Here is a 22,012-nt window from a genome sequence, read left to right as displayed (position 1 = left end):
TGAGTGTATGCCGCAGGCTAATTTTGCGATTCAATTATTTTATCACTGTGGTTAGTGCACATCCTAAGGTAAACAACTAAACTGATATTCTATATTAAATATAGTTTTATTCTTTGTTGTATGACCATAATTTTCCAGATATTTTTGTGTTTAAAGTGAACCGGTTTTTCAATGGAGTACTGCAATGGCAGCCTACAGGTGGAAAATTAGGGACCCTGAATAAAAACATGTTTTAAAACATTATTTGATAGCGAAGGACACGTTCAACCAAATGAAGCAACTCCTCTGCCTGCTCGGGTCAGTTTTCATTGTTGAGACTGTGTTTCTCCCATTGCCTCTCTCTGCTTTCTGGGCACCTGCGCTTGCTAGCCCGCCCTCCTGCAAACATACTGCCTACTGAGATCCCCCCTTTTCTCTACTGTAGAAAACAGGTTTTCCAGCACTTGCCAGAGCTGCTCGCAATGGACAGCGCTGTGAAGATACAATGATCTCTTTCGCGGCACGACCACTTGAATGAAATCACTGTTGACAAGCGGTCTTAACACAGAACCTAGAGAGACCGAGAGGGAGAGTGAGAGACCGAGGGAGAGTGAGAGACCGAGAGGGAGAGTGAGAGACCGAGAGGGAGAGAGAGAGAAGGAGAGCTCTGTGGACTATCTTTGACACAAAGAAACAGGGTTTTGAACCTGCAAACCAAGGAGCTTCTGTCACATCTCTAGTTGCTCTACATCTAGAATAGCCAAGATGGAAGAAGATTTGGATGACGGTCAGACTCAGAAAGGTAAGGAAAGAGAAAGAGTATTTTTTTTACATTTAAGTGGATGGATTGAGATTTCCTTAGAGTAAAATCTTCCCCTAATTTCTTTGTCTGTCTGTCAGTGGACTATTTATTCAGAAAGGATTGGGTAAATAGTTGGTTAATACTCTGGGTATAAAAGAGCATCTGTTTTGGTTGTTCCTTTGTCCACTGAGTGTCTGAGTGTGTTTGTGTGTGTGTGTGTTGTCTGCTGTCGAGACAGTCAGAGAGTGGTGTGAACTGCTTCTCTTAGCGTTGACTGTGAAAGCACAGGGAGAATTGTCTTTGTTCACAGGCGTCTCGGTAAGGCTCTCGCATGCCTGTCGAGATGGCTCAGGGGAACATTGAAGACAAGAGACCTCGAGCCAGCTCCTTTCACTAATAAAACCATTGTATCCAGGCCATCCACATGTCCAGCTATTGTATTTAAATCAAAGCTATTTTATTATTTTAACAACCCCCCACCCCCAAAAAATTATAAAAGCATCTGGATTTGATGCATGTCAGAATTTCTCTCTTGTTCATGTGCATGCAGGGTGTGTTGTTCGCTTTGTGCAGAGGGGTTTCTATTTAAAATGCAAACCCACCCCCTCCCATCCACCAGTGTTTAAGTGTATGCTCGAGGGGTAAATAGCTGTGTACTGTATAAATCCATTTATGATTACCAGGCACTGGCATTAGTTTGAATTTGCATTCCTCCATATTAATACAATTGCTCCCCGTATGAAAAAAGAATGCTATCATTCTCTGAGGTGTGTCTCCCCCCTTCACTCCTCCTTCCTTCCTTTTTTCCCTCCATCCCAAGTTCTGTGCACGTGACAGGGCTTCATACGTCTGTGCTTCTTTTCTTCCCACCTCCCCGTCCCTCCCATCCTGCTTCCTCTCATCCCTGAAAAACCAGCGAGTGCTTCACAGGCATGAGTGAGAGCTGAAACAGTTACCATGGCACTGGCCAAGTCTAGTCATCCCTGCAGCTACTCTCTGCTCTCTGTTCTGTTCCTGCAGATGACATTTTGGTACCCTGGGCCAATCAGTTTACTCAGTGTCTGTGTGCATATGAGTGTGTTTGTGTGTGTGTGAATGTCATGGATGCTAGTTTACCTAGAAATACTTATTGCAAAGTGATATACCTTTATTGTCTGGTAAGGTGTTAATACCATTAGTGGCTGCAAAATGACATTGGCTCAGGAATTCTATTTTCACAGTATGGTTCATGACTCTATAAGACTATGATGTCTCCAACCTGTGGGATGACTACCGGAAACATCATGATAGCAGTGTTGATTAAATACCTATCAGTCATGCGTGTCTGTAGTACACCACGTCCATTCATTTGGCTGAAGAAACCAGCTTGTTAGTCCACATATAATTACTTAGCCAATCACGCTCTCCACTATTGGTGCTGCGGCCCCACTGGCCCAAATGTGGCTAACTGACGTATCTTCTTCATCAAATCTTTAAAGTCATACATAAAACATGGCACTAAAGCAGTTTGGCTGAGAGCTGCTCCACATTTAACGTTCTTCTTTCCTGCTTCCTCACTGAATCAACACACTGACTGATGAACTTCAGTAACCTGGTCCCAGATCTGTTTGTGCTGTATATCCAACGCCTCTGGCCTTACGTCATGCTAAACCATGACAATGGTCATAGGAGTTGGATATACAGCACAAACAGGTCCGGGACCAGGTGTAACCGGTGTGAAATGCCTAGCTAGTTAGCGGTATGTGCTAGTAGTGTTCAACCGGTGATGTCACTCGCTCTGAGACCTTGAAGTAGTTGTTTCCCTTGCTTTTGTGTGCAGCGATACGTAATGGAGCTTCGTGGGTGACGGTTGTTGATGTGTTCAGAGGGGCCCTGGTTCGAGCCCAGGTTCGGGTAAAGAGAGGGACGGAAGCAACACTGATACACATGCTAGAACTCCATCTAGGGACACTTAGCTAGATGTCTTGTGCTTGAAACAAGATGATTTGATGCTCCTGTTTGCAATTATGAGGTCCGAATGCATGAATAATGCAAGTGCCAATGTAATAGGCTGGCCTACATGCTGCTACAGTACAGTATATGCAGTGTGTCTTGCCCACTAGAAAATAATGTAATTCTGGTTCTCGTTTAATAATTGCAGTTTGGTTCCACCATGCAAACCTAATCCCCCCCCCCCCCCCAAACAGAAAAAGCAACAACCTCAAACAAACAGAAAATTGCCCCAAAACTGTCATGACATTTAAAGTACTGACACAAGGAAAATACATTTGACTATACACAGAAGCCATATTGAGGGGGATTGTGGTATGGTCTCACAGTATTACCCTCACTGTGAGGTTATGTGTTTTATGTTATACTTTAAAAAAAATAGCAGTCATAATCCACAGTGCAGCCATAAATAAACCTATTATTTGGCAAGCACCAAAACAACAATGAGTTATACCTATGTAATAATGATTAATAGACTACATATTATCTAATAATGATCTATAAACTACCTATAAAACTACAACCCCTCATAAAGTGAAGATTGGGCCTTACTCTTATATTTACGGGTTCTAAGTCTCTTGTCACTTGGATGAGACAATTATTCACATGACCACTGCAAATTGTACTAAGTTGGTGCTACATGAAAAGAACAGCATGGTCACCTTGCTGTTCTGAAAGACTGGCTTAAGAGCACATGACAGCGGAGATTTAAAACCCTCCTGGGAGGAAGGACAATTAATGACTTGGAGTCCCTGCCTTGAAGGCCTCTCAAATGGCGTCATGATGCCTATATTTAATGTTTTTTTGTGTTTTCTTAGATGACAAATTAATTTATGTTCTTTGGAGTTGTGGAGATTATTTTACATTGTTGAAAACAATGAATGGGAACACTGCTACTGTAGCATTGATTTTAGTCTGAACTGAAGTCGTTCTTTCACTAGTCATGCCACCTAGCTTTTACCATGCTTTCCCCCCCACTTGTATATACAGTGTTGTTATGTGCTCTCTGTGATGTAACCAGAAATCTGAGCAACCTCTTAGGAAGAAACGTCATTAAACAGTTATGCTTTTATATAACAGTCTATGTAACCTTGGGGTGTCTGGTCACAATCTGACCCCTGACCTCAGAGAACCCTGAGTCCATGATGTATTTAAGAGGACAATCAGTTGTAAGTGCACTTTCTCTGGGGTCATTCCTCCACCAACTGTCTCCCTGTCACCTTCTATGAGGTCACCTGTTATATGTGGACCAGAGCTCTATAGGTCATCTGTAGCCCTTTCCTGGCATTAGGGGAACCATGGACTAGCCAGGGGGCTAACATGAGAGAAGAGCAAATGCACCTACTGTACGTAACACAACATCTAATGGTTTTCAGACACAACTGTACATGCATTGTAAAAGAGCATATTTTTTAAGCCCCTCAGTGCTACTTTGTAAATCCTCAAAATAACAATAAACACCAACAAATAGTTTGCATCACATTCTTTCTTTTTATTACCATTAACAAAGGGTTACAAAGTCTATTTTAAGAGACTTTCAATTGTCATGTGACAGGTATTGATCATCTTAGTGTTGATCTTCCGTTATATTGCTACTGATATTACAGATCTAGTTTAGCTTTCTAATGGAAGAGGGGTACTTCTTAATAATAATGTAAATTACAGAGTTATAGATTGGGCCTTACAATTATTTTAGGGTTCAAGAAACTGACCAAATGTTGGAAAATATTGTATTATGGGTTCTCTATGGTCCTTGAACCTCCTCCTCAGACTGCAAATCTCAGATTGTGAGTCAGATGCACCAGCTGCTCTCTTCATCTGTTAGCCAAATGTAGCGCTTCATGCCGCGTGCCACAAGTCACCAACAACAACAGCGGACAATCCTTATTCCCCCAAATAAAATGGCTTAATCAAATGAATTTGTCATGTCAAAACATAAAATTAAGTCATGATCATCTGTCCTAGCTTGATACGGAGGAATCAATTCCACTTTAGGTAGCATTTGTAATGACATACTGCTGTGACTGCTCCAGCTCCAACACAGGGAAAATGTAGTAAGGCCCACCTGTTAAGACTACCTGAGCCAAGCGAAGGAATTAGTTCTCCTTCCGTTCAACTCGTTTGATCAAGTTATATCGCCAATGTGTGATAATGTGCTCAGGAGTCAAGGCTCAATAGAGGGAAAATTCCACAGCAAATAGAAATTCTTGGAACCTATCAGATCTATCCTAAAACATTAATTGAACTAGGAAAGCTATACAATTCAGGTATTGTATTGCTGTAGTATATTACATTTAAACCAATGAAATGTGTGGTCCGGAACCATTATCACACATCATATGCTCCATTATCCCCTATAAACTGGACATTTGTGTAAGATGCAGCATTGCACATTTTGAGCCCCTCTAACTTGGGCTGTGACTTTTCATGGTTTGATACATGGTTTTCCCTCTCCCAAAATCTTGAACTGATTATCCATGGAGTTAATCTTCTCACACAGTGAATTCTGGCTTTCTCCACTGCCAGCTGACCTGCTCTTCCACTTCCATTGTTTTGGACTCCAGCTGCATCCCTCCACCCTATGGAGGTCAAGGGAATTCCACCAATTGTTCCCAAATGTTCCCCAAACTTCTGTCACAGTTATTAGGTGAGAGTTGGGTAAGTTGAGTTGGGTAAGTTAATATTTTATAATCAGCATCACTCCGCCAAGGGAAATATGAAACACTTTCGAACAAAGATACAGTGCCTTGCGAAAGTATTCGGCCCCCTTGAACTTTGCGACCTTTTGCCACATTTCAGGCTTCAAACATAAAGATATAAAACTGTATTTTTTTGTGAAGAATCAACAAGTGGGACACAATCATGAAGTGGAACGACATTTATTGGATATTTCAAACTTTTTTAACAAATCAAAAACTGAAAAATTGGGCGTGCAAAATTATTCAGCCCCCTTAAGTTAATACTTTGTAGCGCCACCTTTTGCTGCGATTACAGCTGTAAGTCGCTTGGGGTATGTCTCTATCAGTTTTGCACATCGAGAGACTGAAATTTTTTCCCATTCCTCCTTGCAAAACAGCTCGAGCTCAGTGAGGTTGGACGGAGAGCATTTGTGAACAGCAGTTTTCAGTTCTTTCCACAGATTCTCGATTGGATTCAGGTCTGGACTTTGACTTGGCCATTCTAACACCTGGATATGTTTATTTTTGAACCATTCCATTGTAGATTTTGCTTTATGTTTTGGATCATTATCTTGTTGGAAGACAAATCTCCGTCCCAGTCTCCGGTCTTTTGCAGACTCCATCAGGTTTTCTTCCAGAATGGTCCTGTATTTGGCTCCATCCATCTTCCCATCAATTTTAACCATCTTCCTTGTCCCTGCTGAAGAAAAGCAGGCCCAAACCATGATGCTGCCACCACCATGTATGACAGTGGGGATGGTGTGTTCAGGGTGATGAGCTGTGTTGCTTTTACGCCAAACATAACGTTTTGCATTGTTGCCAAAAAGTTTAATTTTGGTTTCATCTGACCAGAGCACTTTCTTCCACATGTTTGGTGTGTCTCCCAGGTGGCTTGTGGCAAACTTTAAACAACACTTTTTATGGATATCTTTAAGAAATGGCTTTCTTCTTGCCACTCTTCCATAAAGGCCAGATTTGTGCAATATACGACTGATTGTTGTCCTATGGACAGAGTCTCCCACCTCAGCTGTAGATCTCTGCAGTTCATCCAGAGTGATCATGGGCCTCTTGGCTGCATCTCTGATCAGTCTTCTCCTTGTATGAGCTGAAAGTTTAGAGGGACGGCCAGGTCTTGGTAGATTTGCAGTGGTCTGATACTAATTCCATTTCAATATTATCGCTTGCACAGTGCTCCTTGGGATGTTTAAAGCTTGGGAAATCTTTTTGTATCCAAATCCGGCTTTAAACTTCTTCACAACAGTATCTCGGACCTGCCTGGTGTGTTCCTTGTTCTTCATGATGCTCTCTGCGCTTTTGACGGACCTCTGAGACTATCACAGTGCAGGTGCATTTATACGGAGACTTGATTACACACAGGTGGATTGTATTTATCATCATTAGTCATTTAGGTCAACATTGGATCATTCAGAGATCCTCACTGAACTTCTGGAGAGAGTTTGCTGCACTGAAAGTAAAGGGGCTGAATAATTTTGCACGCCCAATTTTTCAGTTTTTGATTTGTTAAAAAAGTTTGAAATATCCAATAAATGTCGTTCCACTTCATGATTGTGTCCCACTTGTTGTTGATTCTTCACAAAAAAATACAGTTTTATATCTTTATGTTTGAAGCCTGAAATGTGGCAAAAGGTCGCAAAGTTCAAGGGGGCCGAATATTTTCGCAAGGCACTGTATCTACACACTGTACCGGTCAAAAGGTTGGACACAACTCATTCAAGGGCTTTTCTTTACTTTTACTATTTTCCACATCGTAGAGTAATGAAATAGCACACATGGAATCATGTAGTAACCCAAAACAATGTTAAACAAATCAAAATAGCTTTTATATTTGAGATTCTTCAAAGCCCTTTGCCTTGATGACAGCTTTGCACACTCTTGGAATTCTCTCAACCAGCTTCAACTGGAATGCTTTTCCAACCGTCTTGAAGGAGTTCATACATATGCTGAGCACTTGTTGGCTGCTTTTCCTTCACTCTGCGGTCCAAATATTCCAAAACCATCTCAATTGGGTTGAGGTTGGGTGATTTTAGAGGCCAGGTCATCTGATGCAGCACTCCATCACCCTCCTTCTTGGTCAAATAGCTCTTACACAGCCTGGAGGTATGTTGGTTCATTGTCCTGTTGAAAAACAAATGATAGTCCCACTAAGCGCAAACCAGATGGGATGACGTATCGCTGCAGAATGCTACTCTGGATCTCACAAAGACACGGCGGTAAGAACCAAAAATCTCACATTTGGACATATCACACCAAAGGACAGATCTCCATAGTCTAATGTCATTTGCTTGTTTTTCTTTGCCCAATCAAGTCTCTTTTTCTTATTGGTGTCTTTTAGTAGTGGTTTCTTTGCTGCAATTCGACCATGGAGGCTTGATTCACGCAGTCTCCTCTGAACAGTTGATGTTGAGAGGTGTCTGTTACTTGACCTCTGTGAAGCATTTATTTGGGCTGCAATTTCTGAGGCTGGTAACTCTAATGAACTTATCCTCTGCAGCAGAGGTACTCTGGGTCATCCATTCCTGTTGCCATCCTCTGGAGAGCCAGTTTCATCATAGCGCTTGCAGAGTTACACATGAGAGAGTTACACAGAGTTACACATGGAATAAACAAAACATACAGTCAATAATACAGTAGAACAAAAGAAAACAAAAAGTCTATATCCAGTGAGTGCAAATGAGGTAAGTTAAGGAAATAAATAGGCCATGGTGGCGAAGTACTTACAATATAGCAATTAAACACTGGAATGGTAGATCGGCAGAAGATGAATGTGCAAGTAGAGATACTGGGGTAAAAGGAGAAAAATAAATAAATAAATAAATACCAGTATGGGGATGAGGTAGGTAGATAGATGGGCTGTTTACAGATGGGCTATGTACAGGTGCAGTGATCTGTGAGCTGCTCTGACAGCTGGTGGTTAAAGCTAGTGAGGGAGATGTGAGTCTCCAGCTTCAGAGATTTTTGCAATTCGTTCCAGTCATGGGCAGCAGAGAACTGGAAGGAAATACGACCAAAGGAGGAATTGGCTTCAGGGGTGACCAGTGAGATGTACCTGCTGGAGCGCGTGGTACGAGTGGGTGCTGCTATGGTGACCAGTGAGCTGAGATAAGGTGGGGCTTTACCGAGCAGAGACTTGTAGATAACCTGTAGCCAGTGGGTTTGGGACGAGTATGAAGCGAGGGCCAACCAACGAGAGCATACAGGTCGCAATGGTGGGGAGTGTATGGGGCTTTGGTGACAAAACGGATGGCACTGTGATAGACTGCATCCAGTTTGTTAAGCAGAGTGTTGGAGGCTATTTTATAGATGACATCACCGAAGTCGAGGATCGGTAGGATAGTCAGTTTTACGAGGGTATGTTTGGCAGCATGAGTGAAGGATGCTTTGTTGTGATATAGGAAGCCAATTCTAGATTTAATTTTGGATTGGAGATGCTTAATGTGAGTCTGGAAGGAGAATTTACAGTCTAACCAGACACCCAGGTATTTGTAGTTGTCCACGTATTCTAAGTCAGAGCCGTCCAGAGTAGTGATGCTGGACGGGCGAGCAGGTGCGGGCAGTGATCGATTGAATAGCATGCATTTAGTTTTGCTTGCGTTTAAGAGCAGTTGGAGGCCACGGAAGGAGAGTTGTTTGGCATTGAAGCTCGTCTGGAGGTTAGTTAACACAGTGTCCAAAGAGGGGCCAGAAGTATACAGAATGGTGTCGTTTGCATAGAGGTGGATCAGAGAATCACCAGCAGCAAGAGCAACATCATTGATGTATACAGAAAAGAGAGTCGGCCCGAGAATTGAATCCTGTGGCACACCCATAGAGACTGTCAGAGGTCCGAACAACAGGCCCTCCGATTTGACACACTGAACTCTATCAGAGACGTAGTTGGTGAACCAGGCGAGGCAATCATTTGAGAAACCAAGGCTGTCGAGTCTGCCAATAAGAATTTTGTGTTTGACAGAGTCGAAAGCCTTGGCCAGGTTGATGAATACGGCTGCACAGTAATGTCTCTTATCGATGGCGGTTATGATGTCATTTAGAACCTTGAGCGTGGCTGAGGTGCACCCATGAACAGCTCTGAACCCGGATTGCATAGCGGAGAAGATATGGTGGGATTCGAAATGGTCAGTAATCTGTTTGTTAACTTGGCTTTCGAAGACCTTAGAAAGACAGGGTAGGATAGATATAAGTCTGTAGCAGTTTGGGTCTAGAGTGTCACCCCCTTTGAAGAGGGGGATGACCGCTGCAGCTTTCCAATCTTTGGGAATCTCAGACGATACGAAAAAGAGGTTGAACAGACTAGTAATAGGGGTTGCATCAATTTTGGCAGATCATTTTAGAAAGAGAGGGTCCAGATTGTCTAGCCCGGCTGATTTGTAGGGGTCCAGATTTTGCAGCTCTTTCAGAACATCAGCTATCTGGATTTGGGTAAAGGAGAAATGGTGGGGGCTATAAATACTATATAAATATAAAGTATAAATACTTTAGAAAAAAAAGCTAATCCACGCTACATTGGGTGAGGAGGGTTGCAGGAGAGTATTTAGAAGTTGAGGTTTAGCTAAATATTTTAAAAGATATGCGAAGAAAAATATGTAAAACGATATATACAAGGGACACGACAGGACAAAGACATCTGACTGCTACGCCATCTTTGCATTCACCTAACAAACACTTTGTACTTTTTGTTTACACTTTTAACATATGCCACTTACCCCAAGGCAAACATTTAGACTATTAGCCCACACAGTGACAAGAATGCACTTTCATGTCTGGTTTAGGACCTCATATTGAAGCTTATAGAGATCTTTAAATTAGCTACTTTGGTTTAGATACAAGCTTCATGAAACTTCTAACCCAATAAATGTATTTGACTTGGTGAAAATCAGTTTTTCAAACCTAACTTGCTTACCACTTTTCCATGTGGTTTCTTTCTTCACTGACTCCATGAAATTATTACCTCTTCATTAATATTTGGCCAAATTATATATTTTGTATATCGTTTCCTATAAAGGGTGGCTCAACTGACCACTTCGGCTCAACTTACACCACTTTCCCCTACTGGCCAACGTCTGAGTAATTTCTCATTGTTCTCACAATAATGTCCAGCATGTGCTCAAAAAACTTGACAACATATTTCAATAACTTTTCGGTCGGGAATGTCTTATCTTTTATCGAAAGTTATTTGACTTTATATGATGTGATCATATTAATATAAATATGAATTGTGCATCTAAAAACGTAATTGTAATGGTAAATATAATAATTTGGGACTGAACTTAAAATCACACATTGGAGACAACTGCACGAAACCTGCTCGCATGGTTAAATATTTCACCAAACATTACAGAAGCATGTACATCATTTGGGAGGCTTGATTAATTCAGTCCCTTTCAAAACCAATGCCTGGGCTTTCAGATCTGACCTGGGCATGCACTGTACTTCACCCCAGAGGGTTATCTGTGTAATGAGTCTCATTCACCATTGTCCTAGTGAATTTGTTGACACACAGTAACTGGGTCACAGCTCTGAAGTACCCTTGTCTATTCACAGATTTTGCACCGTGGTTGACATGGCAACCATACTGGTTGATTAAACATGCGCAGAGTAATAAGGGACAGGGAGAGCTCTGAAAACCTGCATGCTCCAGGCAGGGGAAGAGGCCGAACTAACGGTATCGGGAAAGCGAGTGTCAAGACACGTACTCTTCCGACATTCACAGACTAAAACATCCAACCATACCCCCCACTGCTTAGTGTAAGTCTCCAGGCTTCCAGATCTAGTGAACAATAAATGCGCAAATGTACCTTATGTACACCACAAGCCACTCCAACCACACTCATTTGCTTTCTCTTATGTATTCTCTTTCCTTCTCTCTCAAGATCTCCCTCTGGCCCCCCCTCACCTCTTCATCATCAAACTTTGCATCATCAATGTTTTATGAGAGGTGACCATTATATGATGGTAACCTCAACCATTTATATGAGTCATGGGTGGTTGAGGGTTTGTGCATGCGTGCACGTTTGTGTGCCTACGTGCATTTGTGTGTGTGTCTGTGTACCCCTTTTGCCTTTCGGACATGATGCAGACAGATGGGAGAGAGGTGGGAATGGGGAGGGGGCATGGGAGGGGGGTGTCCTTTCTCTTTGTATTAGAGAGAGACGCCTGCTGTTGATTGGACTGGAGAGACGGGTCACGACCAAATTACAGGCTTAAATTTTTGAAGAGGGGCTTTTTGTGCGGGAGACAATTGATCCTTCTCTAAGCCCGCCCCCCTTGGTTACTGTTGCAGCGTCAGACAACATTTCCCTCTGAAACCCAATTCCTCATTCAAACTACTAAAATCTCTTCAATGATCTCAAATTGTGGTTGTATTACACAGTGAAATTAAACACAGACTACCCCTTGCTAATCAGAAGATTATTGGGTATGTTGTGGTGGACTGCATACAGTCAAATCTACCACTTTTGGAGTTAACTTGCTCTCAAATCATATCCTGATGTCGACAGCAGATGAAAGTTGTATTCATAATATAAACTCAGCTAAACAGGAATCGTCCCTTTTTCAGGACCCTGTCTTTCAAGGATAATGCGTAAAAATCCAAATAACTTCATAGATCTTCATTATAAAGGGTTGACACACTGTTTCCCATGCTTGTTCAATGAACCATGAACAATGAATGAACATGCACCTGTGGAAGGGTCGTTAAGACACTAACAGCTTACAGACGGTAGGCAAGTAAGGTCACAGTTATGAAAACTTAGGACACTAAAAAGGCCTTTCCACTGAATCTGAAAAACACCAAAAGAAAGATGCCCAGAGTCCCTGTTCATCTGTGTGAACGTGCCAAGGCGTGCTGCAAGGAGGCATGAGGACTGCAGATGTGGTCAGGGCAATACATTGTAATGTTCGTACTGTGAGACGCCTAAGACAGCGCTACAGGGAAACAGGACGGACAGCTGTTCAGGGACTCATTATTCCATTTCTGTTAGTCACATACTGTATCTGTGGAACTTGTTCAGTTTATGTCTCAGTTTTTGAAACTTGTTATGTTCATACAAATATTTACACATGTTAAGTATGCTGAAAATAAACACAGTTGACAGTGAGAGGACGTTTATTTTTTTGCTAAGCTAACTTAACTAACATACAATTGGAGTAAACAAATCATATTAACTAACTATCTAGCATTCTAGCATTAGAAACGCTTTCAATGGTGGTCAATGAGACTGAGATCTAGCTAACCAGCAACCAAGCAATTTCAGATAACCAAATACTCCAACAGGCCTTGCATTTCAGGAATCACAGTTGCAAGTACCCTTGGTGCACTGTTTGGTTATTTAGCCAATTTAAACCATTTATTATTTGATAAACTCTCAGTTTTTGCCATTGCCCTCATTGGCTTCAAACAAGCTGAGCTTGATCGAGGAGTCGGACTTGATGCCAGTTGCTATCCACCAGAACGTTGCGATTGGTTGCTCCAAATTCTGGGACAGGGCATAGCGATGGGTCAATTGAAGGTGGAGCCTGTCTCTTGATTCAGCATTTATTTATAGCTCAAAGCTTCTCCACATGTAGCCATGTTTTTACGTACTGTATTAAGTTCATTTTATATGTAATGGTGTCCTAATTAAAATGTTTCATACAATAAAGTTCAAGAGCATAGTATGATCATCATTTAAAGGGATAGTGCAACATTCTGACAATTAAGCAGATGAGTCAGATGAACTCATGGATAAAAAAATGTATGTCTCTACGTGCAGTTTGAAGGATGTTGTTGGTAGTTTTGCGAGCCAATGCTAACTAGCATAAGCACAATGACTGGAAGTCTACCAGAATCTCCCACTATCCCTTTAAAGAGCGAGAGACCCTAAAAATAAACTTCTCATTTTGAAAATTACCTTTGTGTCATCGATATGAGTCAGGAACATTTATTCTAGAGGGAAAATGTACTACAAAGAGTAAATAGGATCTTTTTTTTTCATAAAGTCAGTCTCTTCCAAAACTGAGATATGCGAGAAGTTAGACAAAATATACATTCAGTACCAGTCAAAAGTTTGGACACACCTACTCATTCAAGGGTTTTTCTTTATTTTTACTATTTTCCACATGGTAGAATAATAGTGAAGACATCAAAACAATGAAATAACACACATTGAATCATGTAGTAATCAAAAAAGTGTTATACAAAACTAAATGTATTGTATATTTCAGATTCTTCAAAGTAGCCACCCTTTGCCTTGATGACAGCTTTGCACACTCTTGGTATTCTCTCAACCAGCTTCACGAGGTAGTCACCTGGAATGCATTTCAATTAACATGTGTGCCTTGTTAAAAGTTAATTTGTGGAAATTATTCTTCTTCTTATTATCCTTATCCTTATCCTTATCCTTCTTATTAATGCATTTGAGCCAATCAGTTGTGTTGTGACAAGGTAATCAAATCAAATCAAATTTATTTATATAGCCCTTCGTACATCAGCTGATATCTCAAAGTGCTGTACAGAAACCCAGCCTCAAACCCCAAACAGCAAGCAATGCAGTTGGAGAAGCACAGTAGGGGGGATATATAGAAGACAGCCCTATTTGGTAAAAGACCAAATCCATATTATGGCAAGAACAGCTCAAATAAGCAAAGAGAAATTAGTCAATCATCACTTTAAGACATGAAGGTCAGTCAATGCGGAAATTGTCAAGAATTTTGAAAGTTTATTCAAGTGCAGTTGCATAAACCATCAAGCGCTATGATGAAACTGGCTCTCACAGGAAAGGAAGACCCAGAGTTACCACTACTGCAGAGGATAAGTTCATTAGTTACCAGCCTCAGAACCTGCAGCCCAAATAAATGCTTCACAGAATTCAAGTAACAGACACATCGCAACATCAACTGTTCAGAGGAGACTGTGTGAATCTGGCCTTCATAGTCGAATTGCTTCAAAGTAACCACTACTAAAGGACACCAATAAGAAAATGAGACTTGCTTGGGCCAAGAAAAATGAGTAAAGGACATTAGACCGGTGGAAATCTGTTGTTTGATCTGTCAAAATTTGAGCTATTTGGTTCCAACCTCTGTGTCTTTGTGAGATGCAGAGTAAGTGAACTAATGATCTCCGCATGTGTGGTTCCCACCGTGAAGCATGGAGGGGGAGGTGTGGTGGTGTGGGGGTGCTTTGCTGGTGACACTGTCAGTGATTTATTTAGAATTCAAGGCACACTTAACCAGCATGGCTACCACAGCATTTTGCAGCGATACACCATCCCACCTGATTTGTGCTTAGTGGGACTACCATTTGTTTTTCAACAGGACAATGACCCAACACACCTACAGGATGTGTAAGGGCTTTTTTTTCAAGAAGGAGAGTGATGGAGTGCTGCATCAGATGACCTGGCCTCAAAGATCACCCGACCTTAACCCAATTGAGATCTTTTGGGATGAGTTGGACTGCAGAGTGAAAGAAAAGCAGCCATCAAGTCCTCAGCATTTGTGGGAACTCCTTCAAGACTGTTGGAAAAGCATTCCAGGTGAAGCTGGTTGAGAGAATGCCAAGAGTGTGCAAAGCTGTCATCAAGGCATAGGGTTGCTACTATAACATATTTTTTGATTTGTTTAACTACGTGATTGGTTACTACGTGATTCCAGATGTGTTATTTCAAAGTCTTGACGTCTTCACTATTATTCTACAATGTGGAAAATAGTAAAATTGAATAAAAACTCTTGAATGAGTAGGTTTGTCCAAACTTTTGACTGGTACTGTATGTCATGGAATGAAAGGTACTGTAACAGTGTTCCTTGGGTTGGGTTCATTTTAATCCTGCCCACATACCCACAGCTGGCAACACCTAAGTAATTATACATTCGGAGCTGTTTGGCTTGGGGGTGTGGTTTGATGTGGGTGTTTCTTGGGTGTGTCCTTTCCATCACCAAGACACACCCATCTGTCAGAACCTTGCCTGCAGAACAAACCTTAGTTCAATAACTTCAGGCAGATGTATGGTGAGATGCCAAAGGAACCTTTGAATAGGTCAGTAGCCTATAGTGTAATATGAGAAGAATGCAATTGCTGAATTTATGTAGGTATTCTAATCTAAGTGTTTTAATAACTGTCAAATGTAGTAACAGATCCATGTAGAATAAACAACCCTTACATAATACCATAGAAGTAGTGTTCTGCTAATATAATAATGTGCGCATTTCATCTTTCATTGTAATTCCCAGCCGATACAATGGCTATTGGCATTTTATCTTGTGGTAATAGGGCTACCTTGGAAACATGTCAGAGTGGTCATACCGTCCTGTGTGGTGTCCCATATTTTTTATGGGCTCCAAACCAACTGTGCTATTTTGTTTGTTTTTTCACATTGTTTGTGACTAATTTTGTACATAATGTTGCTGCTACCATCCCTTATGACCGAAAATATATTCTGGACATCAGAACAGAGATTACTCTGTTAAGATTTTTTCTTTAATGAGTCAGATGGGAAGGATATACTGCTATGTCAAGACAAGGTCCAAATCCCAGTCACCTGTGTGAAGAAAAGAAGGAGAAAAAGGGGGAGTGCCTTGTAAGAATTTGCCAACGAGTAGGTAAACCACCACCACCCTCCATATTATTGGCCAACGTGCAATCATTGGAAAACAAACTGGACTATTTACGATTCAGACTGTCCTACCAACGGGACATTAAAAACTGTAACATCTTATGTGCATCGGCAGGACAGAGCGGCTACGTCTGGTAAGACGAGGGGCGGGGGTGTGTGTCTACTTGTCAATAACTGCTGGTACACGATGTCTAATATCAAAGAAGTCTTGAGGTATTGCTCGCCTGAGTTAAAATACCTCATGATAAGCTGTAGACCACACTATCAACCAAAAGAGTTCTCATCTATATTAATTGTAGCCATCTATTTACCACCACAGACCGATGCTGGTACGAAGACCGCACTCAACGAGCTGAATACGGCCATAAGCAAACAAGAAAATGCTCATCCAGAAGCGGGGCTCCTAGTGGCCGTGGACTTTAATGCAGGCAAACTTAAATCCGTTTTACCTCATTTCTACCAGCATGTCACATGTGCAAGCAGAGGAAAAAAACTCTAGACAACTACTTCTCCACACACAGAGACGGATACAAAACTCTCCCTCACCCTCCATTTGGCAAATCTGACCATAATGCCAGATGTAGGCTGACTGGCTCCAGATTGAATTAGATTCAGGCCAGTGACTACGTTACAGTATGCAACCAACTGTGACATGTTTTGCTATGGCCCTGGGTTGGTTTGTGTTTTGTTGCTGCTAGTTAGTACACTGTTGAATAGTAGTCAGACATGAGTAAGCTAGTAAGTACCACCATAGCTGCATCCAATATTTATTTGTGCCATAGACATGGGTTGCACCTCGGATGCTGGTGACTGTTTAGTCTAAATTACACTAAGTTACAGTGGCATGGAAATATGATGACATTGCTAAAGTAGGCAAATAATTAGTAGGAAACAACTTTGCCATATGATGTGGTCAAATTTATTTTAAATGTCAATGTTGCCATTACTGTTACTGGCAGAATTCGTAAAAAATACACTATATATACAAAAGTATGTGGACACTTCAAATGAGTGAATTTGGCTATTTCAGCTACACCCATTGCTGACAGGTGTATAAAATGACCAAATACATAACCAGCAATCTATGGTCTAGCTGCTGGTATACTCACCACCACTGGGGAGCAACAAACTACAACCACCTATTCCGCATCATGACAGGCTCCAACCATAGTTTTGGCTGTTCACCCTGCTGGAAGCATGCATTGCATGTTCAATCCACATAGGGCTTTTCAGTCTCAAACGGCAGTGGTCCTTTGTACGCGTTGGTTGGGGGTGATGAAACAAGATCCCCAGTCAACAGGGAAGCAAAGTGGATGTAGACATGCCCCTTTGTGGAGCTTGGCAAAAAGGGGCATGATTTGTTGAGATAATTATAATCCAAACCCAACCTTCAATTACTCATTTGGACACACTGTTCCAAACTTTGTTTTAGACGGGACTGACTTTATGGCCAAAATTATCCTATTTACACTTTGTAGCCAATTTTGACGCTAGAATAAATGTTTTTGACTCATATCGATGCCACATAGGCCATTTTCAAAGTGATTAGTTGTTTTTTTTAGGGACAGTCGCTCTTTAAGCATCTTTTAACACAGGCTTAACGCCTAACAAACATTACATTATTTTTTGAACACTTTTAACATAGGCCAGGCCTGTAGTTACCTCCTATCCTAGCGACGCCTTGCATTATGCCTGGGAAGAAAACTTTTTGTCTCAACTTTCCATTGTCTCAACCATTGGCTCAACTTACCCCAAGGCAAACATTTTTATTAAATTATCCCACACAAGGATGCACTTTCATGCTAGGTTTGGACCTCATATCGAAGATTATTGAGACCCCAACTGATGTAAAGAACAATCTTTAAAGTATCTTCTTTGGTTTAGATACAAGCATCATGAAACCTTTAACACAAATGAATTTGACTGTGAAAATCTTGTTTTTTTTTTACCTAACATTCTCCATGTGGTTTCTTCCTTCACCTCTTCCTAAATATTTTGTGTAAGGTTTCCTAGAAACCCTTTTTGTTTTGTTTCCACCACTCTCCCCTACATATGCTGCTGTTCTATCCACATGCATTGATGTCGGCAGGGTAGCCTAGTGGTTAGAGTGTTGGACTAGTAACTGGAAGGTTGCAAGTTCAAATTCCTGAGCTGACAAGGTACAAATCTGTTGTTCTGCCCCTGAACAGGCAGTTAACCCACTGTTCCTAGGCTGTCATTGAAAATAAGAAATTGTTCTTAACTGACTTGCCTAGTTAAATAAAGGTAAAATAAAAATGTCAGAGGGACAAAAAAAGTTTTTGTTGTTGGCATTAACTTCTTTGTTGTTGTAATATGACATGGCAGTTTCGCCAGGATTCCAGGCTGGTCATGGCTCATTTGAAAATAAGAAATTGTTCTTAACTGACTTGCCTAGTTAAATAAAGGTAAAATAAAAATGTCAGAGGGACAAAAAAAGTTTTTGTTGTTGGCATTAACTTCTTTGTTGTTGTCAACATTATCCCAGAAACCCTAGACCCACTCCAATTTGCATACTTCCCTAACAGATCCACAGATGGTGCAATCTCTATTGCAGTCCACACTGCCCTTTCCCACCTGGGCAAAAGGAATACCCATGTGAGAATGTTATTCATTGACTACAGCTCAGCGTTCAACACCATAGTGCCCTCAAAGCTCATCACTAAGCTATGGACTCTGGGACTAAACACCTCCCTCTGCAACTGGATCCTGGACTTCCTGACGGGCCGCACCCAGGTGGTAAGGGTAGGTAACAACATCTGCCACGCTGATCCTCAACACGGGGGCCCGTCAGGGATGCGTGCTCAGTCCCCTCCTGTACTCCCTGTTCACTCATGACTGTACGGCCAGGCACGACTCCAACACCATCATCAAGTTTGTCAATGACACAACAGTGGTAGGGCTGATCACCGACAACGACGAGACAGCCTATAGGGAGGAGGTCAGAAACCTGACCGTGTGGTGCAAGGACAACAACCTCTCCCTCAATGTGATCAAGACAAAGGAGTTGATTGTGGACTACAGGAAAAGGAGGACTGAGCACACCCCTATCGTGACGTTGTATTAGTTAATATGACGACTGTTGCTCATCAAATGATTAAAAGTTTGTAATTGCGTGATTAACTAAATCAAGCAAATTATTAACTCATTAACCTGGGGCACCATGGGAAAATCAGTTTTTATTGAGTTTCTATTTCCCAAATTAACTCAAAGAATATCAGAATATTGTTTTTACAACAGCCTCTAATTAACCAGTTACCTCTACAATCTAGTTCTGAACGTCATATAGTCCGTGAATCTGCACGAACCCAATCTTAGTTTATTTACTAGAAAGCTAAAATGATAATAAAAGATACACATAGACAAAACACATTATAGGCTATTGATGAGAACTTAGTATAACCGGCAAACACACTATGGCGCGTGTTACCCAAAATGGGGATTTCAAAGAGAGAGAGGAAAAAGTAAGTACACGAGAGAAATATACATTGCGGTGAATTTGTCAGCTATGCTATTTTAACCCTAGTCTTGCCCCAAACTGCCGCTCTTATGGGTCAGAATATAATGATGTAATTACGTGGGGAAGATCTCAGAGGATTCTCTGCTTGGACCGTTCAGGTGACGCACTTCTCCGGCGCACCTTTCTGGTCGTCCTCACAATGTCAGTGTTCTTTTGGCTTAGGAGTCTGTTCCCTCACCCTTGCTCTGGAAGGTGTCTTCTGAGAACAGACAGCTCTGTTGCTCAGAGCTCACAGCATAAGAATGAAACCGTTTAAATACCACGATTCGCTGGGATTGGATGCTAGGGGGTCCGGCTTGACTTCACCCGCTTAGACACAGCTACTCATCCATAGCTTGGGTAGAAAAATATTTATTTGTCTTCAGACTTGTGTTTTGTTCTGGGTTCGTTGACTTTTTAAACCTTGGCTGCAGCTTGGGTCATGTAGTCTTATCTCTAAATTCTTTACTCACAGGTTTTATACCCTCGTGTCAGAAGTGGGCGTAACCAACTTTAGGGCAATTCTCTGAGCGTACCAAATTAAGAGTAAGGTCTAGGTTTTTCTCAAATCCAATTGTAGACAACTAACTTCACATTTCATCTTTACCAAAACATTCCCTTTGATTTGTACATTTTCCACACAACGTATAATGTATAAACATAAAACATATACTAGGAAAACTCTTCCCGTTACAATGTTTTCATAATAAAGTCATCTATTAACCTTTAACAAATAACAATACAAAAATGACATACATTTTCATATTCCATCTATCGTCATGACCACCATTGTGGCTGACGGAAACCATGGTTCCAAAGTCTCTTTATTTCATGTTTAATGTTCTGAGGCTGGTTCTCCATAGTAACAGGACAAAGGAATTTGTCTGTGGCCTGAGATTTACCAGGGGCATGAGGGGTCATAAAACCCACACATCTTCAGACCCCTAGATCTCTCCTCCTCTGTTGGGGTTGAGAGATAATCTGCAGGGTTGTGGTCTCCTGTAACCTGACCTGATCAGGACAGTCATGACACCCCCATTCTCATTGACGGGGCTGTAGTGGAGCAGGTTGAGAGCTTCAAGTTCCTTGGTATCCACATCACCAACAAACTTACATGGTCCAAATGTTATGTTAGCTGTACCATCAAGAGCATGTTGCATCACTGCCTGGTATGGCAACGGCTCGGGCTCCGTTCAGAGGATAGTGCGTACGGCCCAGTGCGTACGGCCCATCCTGGTCCTCTATGCAAGACGGTGTCCTAAGAAGGCCCTAAAAATTGTCAAAGACTCCAGCCACCCTAGTCATAGACTGTTCTCTCTGCTACTGCATGGCAAGCGATACCGGGGCGCCAAGTCTAGGTCCAAGAGGCTTTTAAACAGCTTCTACCCACAAGTAATAAGACTCCTGAACATCTAATCAAATGACTACTCAGATTATTTGCTATGCCACCCCCCGCCTCTTTAACACTGCTAATACGCTCTGTTATTGTGTATGCATAGTCACTTTAATAACTATATCTACATGTACATATTACCTCAATTATCTCGACTATCCGGTGCCCCCGCACATTGACTATCCGGTGCCCCCGCACATTGACCCCCTGTATTTAGCCTCGCTGTTGTTATTTTACTGCTACTCTTTAACTATTTGTTACTTTTATTTCTTATTCTTATTTTATTTTATATTTTTATTATTGTTATTTTTTTAAACTGCATTGTTGGTTATGTCTTGTAAGTAAGCATTTCATTGTACCTGTTGAACTTGGGGCATGTGACAAATACAATTTGATTTGATTTGATTTATAAATGTGAGTTAAGTAGGCTATAAAATACAATATATGTAATTGTTAACCATTATCCACCTTTGGCCAATCTGTAAAAACAGATGTAACAGTTAATTTAACTTGTCTCCAAGCAACACTGTAGCTGCTCTCAGTTTTGGCATGTCAAGGAGTAGCAAGAAGTGTCATGATGGCACAAACAGACTGGTACCTACAGTAGGCTAGCAAACCTCGGTTTCATGCTAAATACATCGCTAGAGAGAGGGAATGCTCCCTTTCATAACATATACCCAAAACACTTACAGCTTGGATCCTGTAATATGTTTTTACTAAGGAAAATAGTACTGTAAAATAGAATACAGCATCTTCGCTGTAAAGCCTAAATTACAGCATTAAGATGACAACTCTGGCGCCATTATAATGCTGTAGCTTTACAGGGAAGCGTTTTTACAGTGCACCTAAACTGACCTTGGCCAGTTGATACCCAACAACAACACACCCAATCCTCTTCCACTGTGAGCACGATCAATTGGAACCCCAGTGGCAGCTCATTCAACAGGGATTTTTCTCATCCCAGGTAATGTAACACCAATGCAGCCGCCGTGGGATAACGGATGGAAGTGGCTGGCGCTCTGCTGTGCTGTTACTGTGCTGCCTTGCTCA

General features: G+C 41.5%; 1 protein-coding gene across 1 annotated transcript in view; it reads left to right on the top strand.

Annotated features, from left to right (window-relative positions):
* The first annotated feature begins 357 nt into the window (after positions 1 to 357).
* LOC110505120 (neuronal membrane glycoprotein M6-a) overlaps positions 358 to 22,012 on the top strand; it is a 37,498-nt gene continuing 15,843 nt past the window's right edge. The window contains exon 1 of the mRNA XM_021584107.2: positions 358 to 781. Within this exon, the coding sequence (XP_021439782.2) occupies positions 745 to 781 (37 nt within the window). The 5' untranslated portion in view covers positions 358 to 744. The remainder of the gene's footprint in view (positions 782 to 22,012) is intronic.

The sequence above is a fragment of the Oncorhynchus mykiss genome, chromosome 31 (assembly GCF_013265735.2).
Source record: "Oncorhynchus mykiss isolate Arlee chromosome 31, USDA_OmykA_1.1, whole genome shotgun sequence".
In the NCBI taxonomy this organism is placed as follows: Eukaryota; Metazoa; Chordata; class Actinopteri; order Salmoniformes; family Salmonidae; genus Oncorhynchus; species Oncorhynchus mykiss.
Note: the sequence above shows the minus strand (reverse complement) of the source record. Positions and strands in the feature narration are given on the sequence as shown.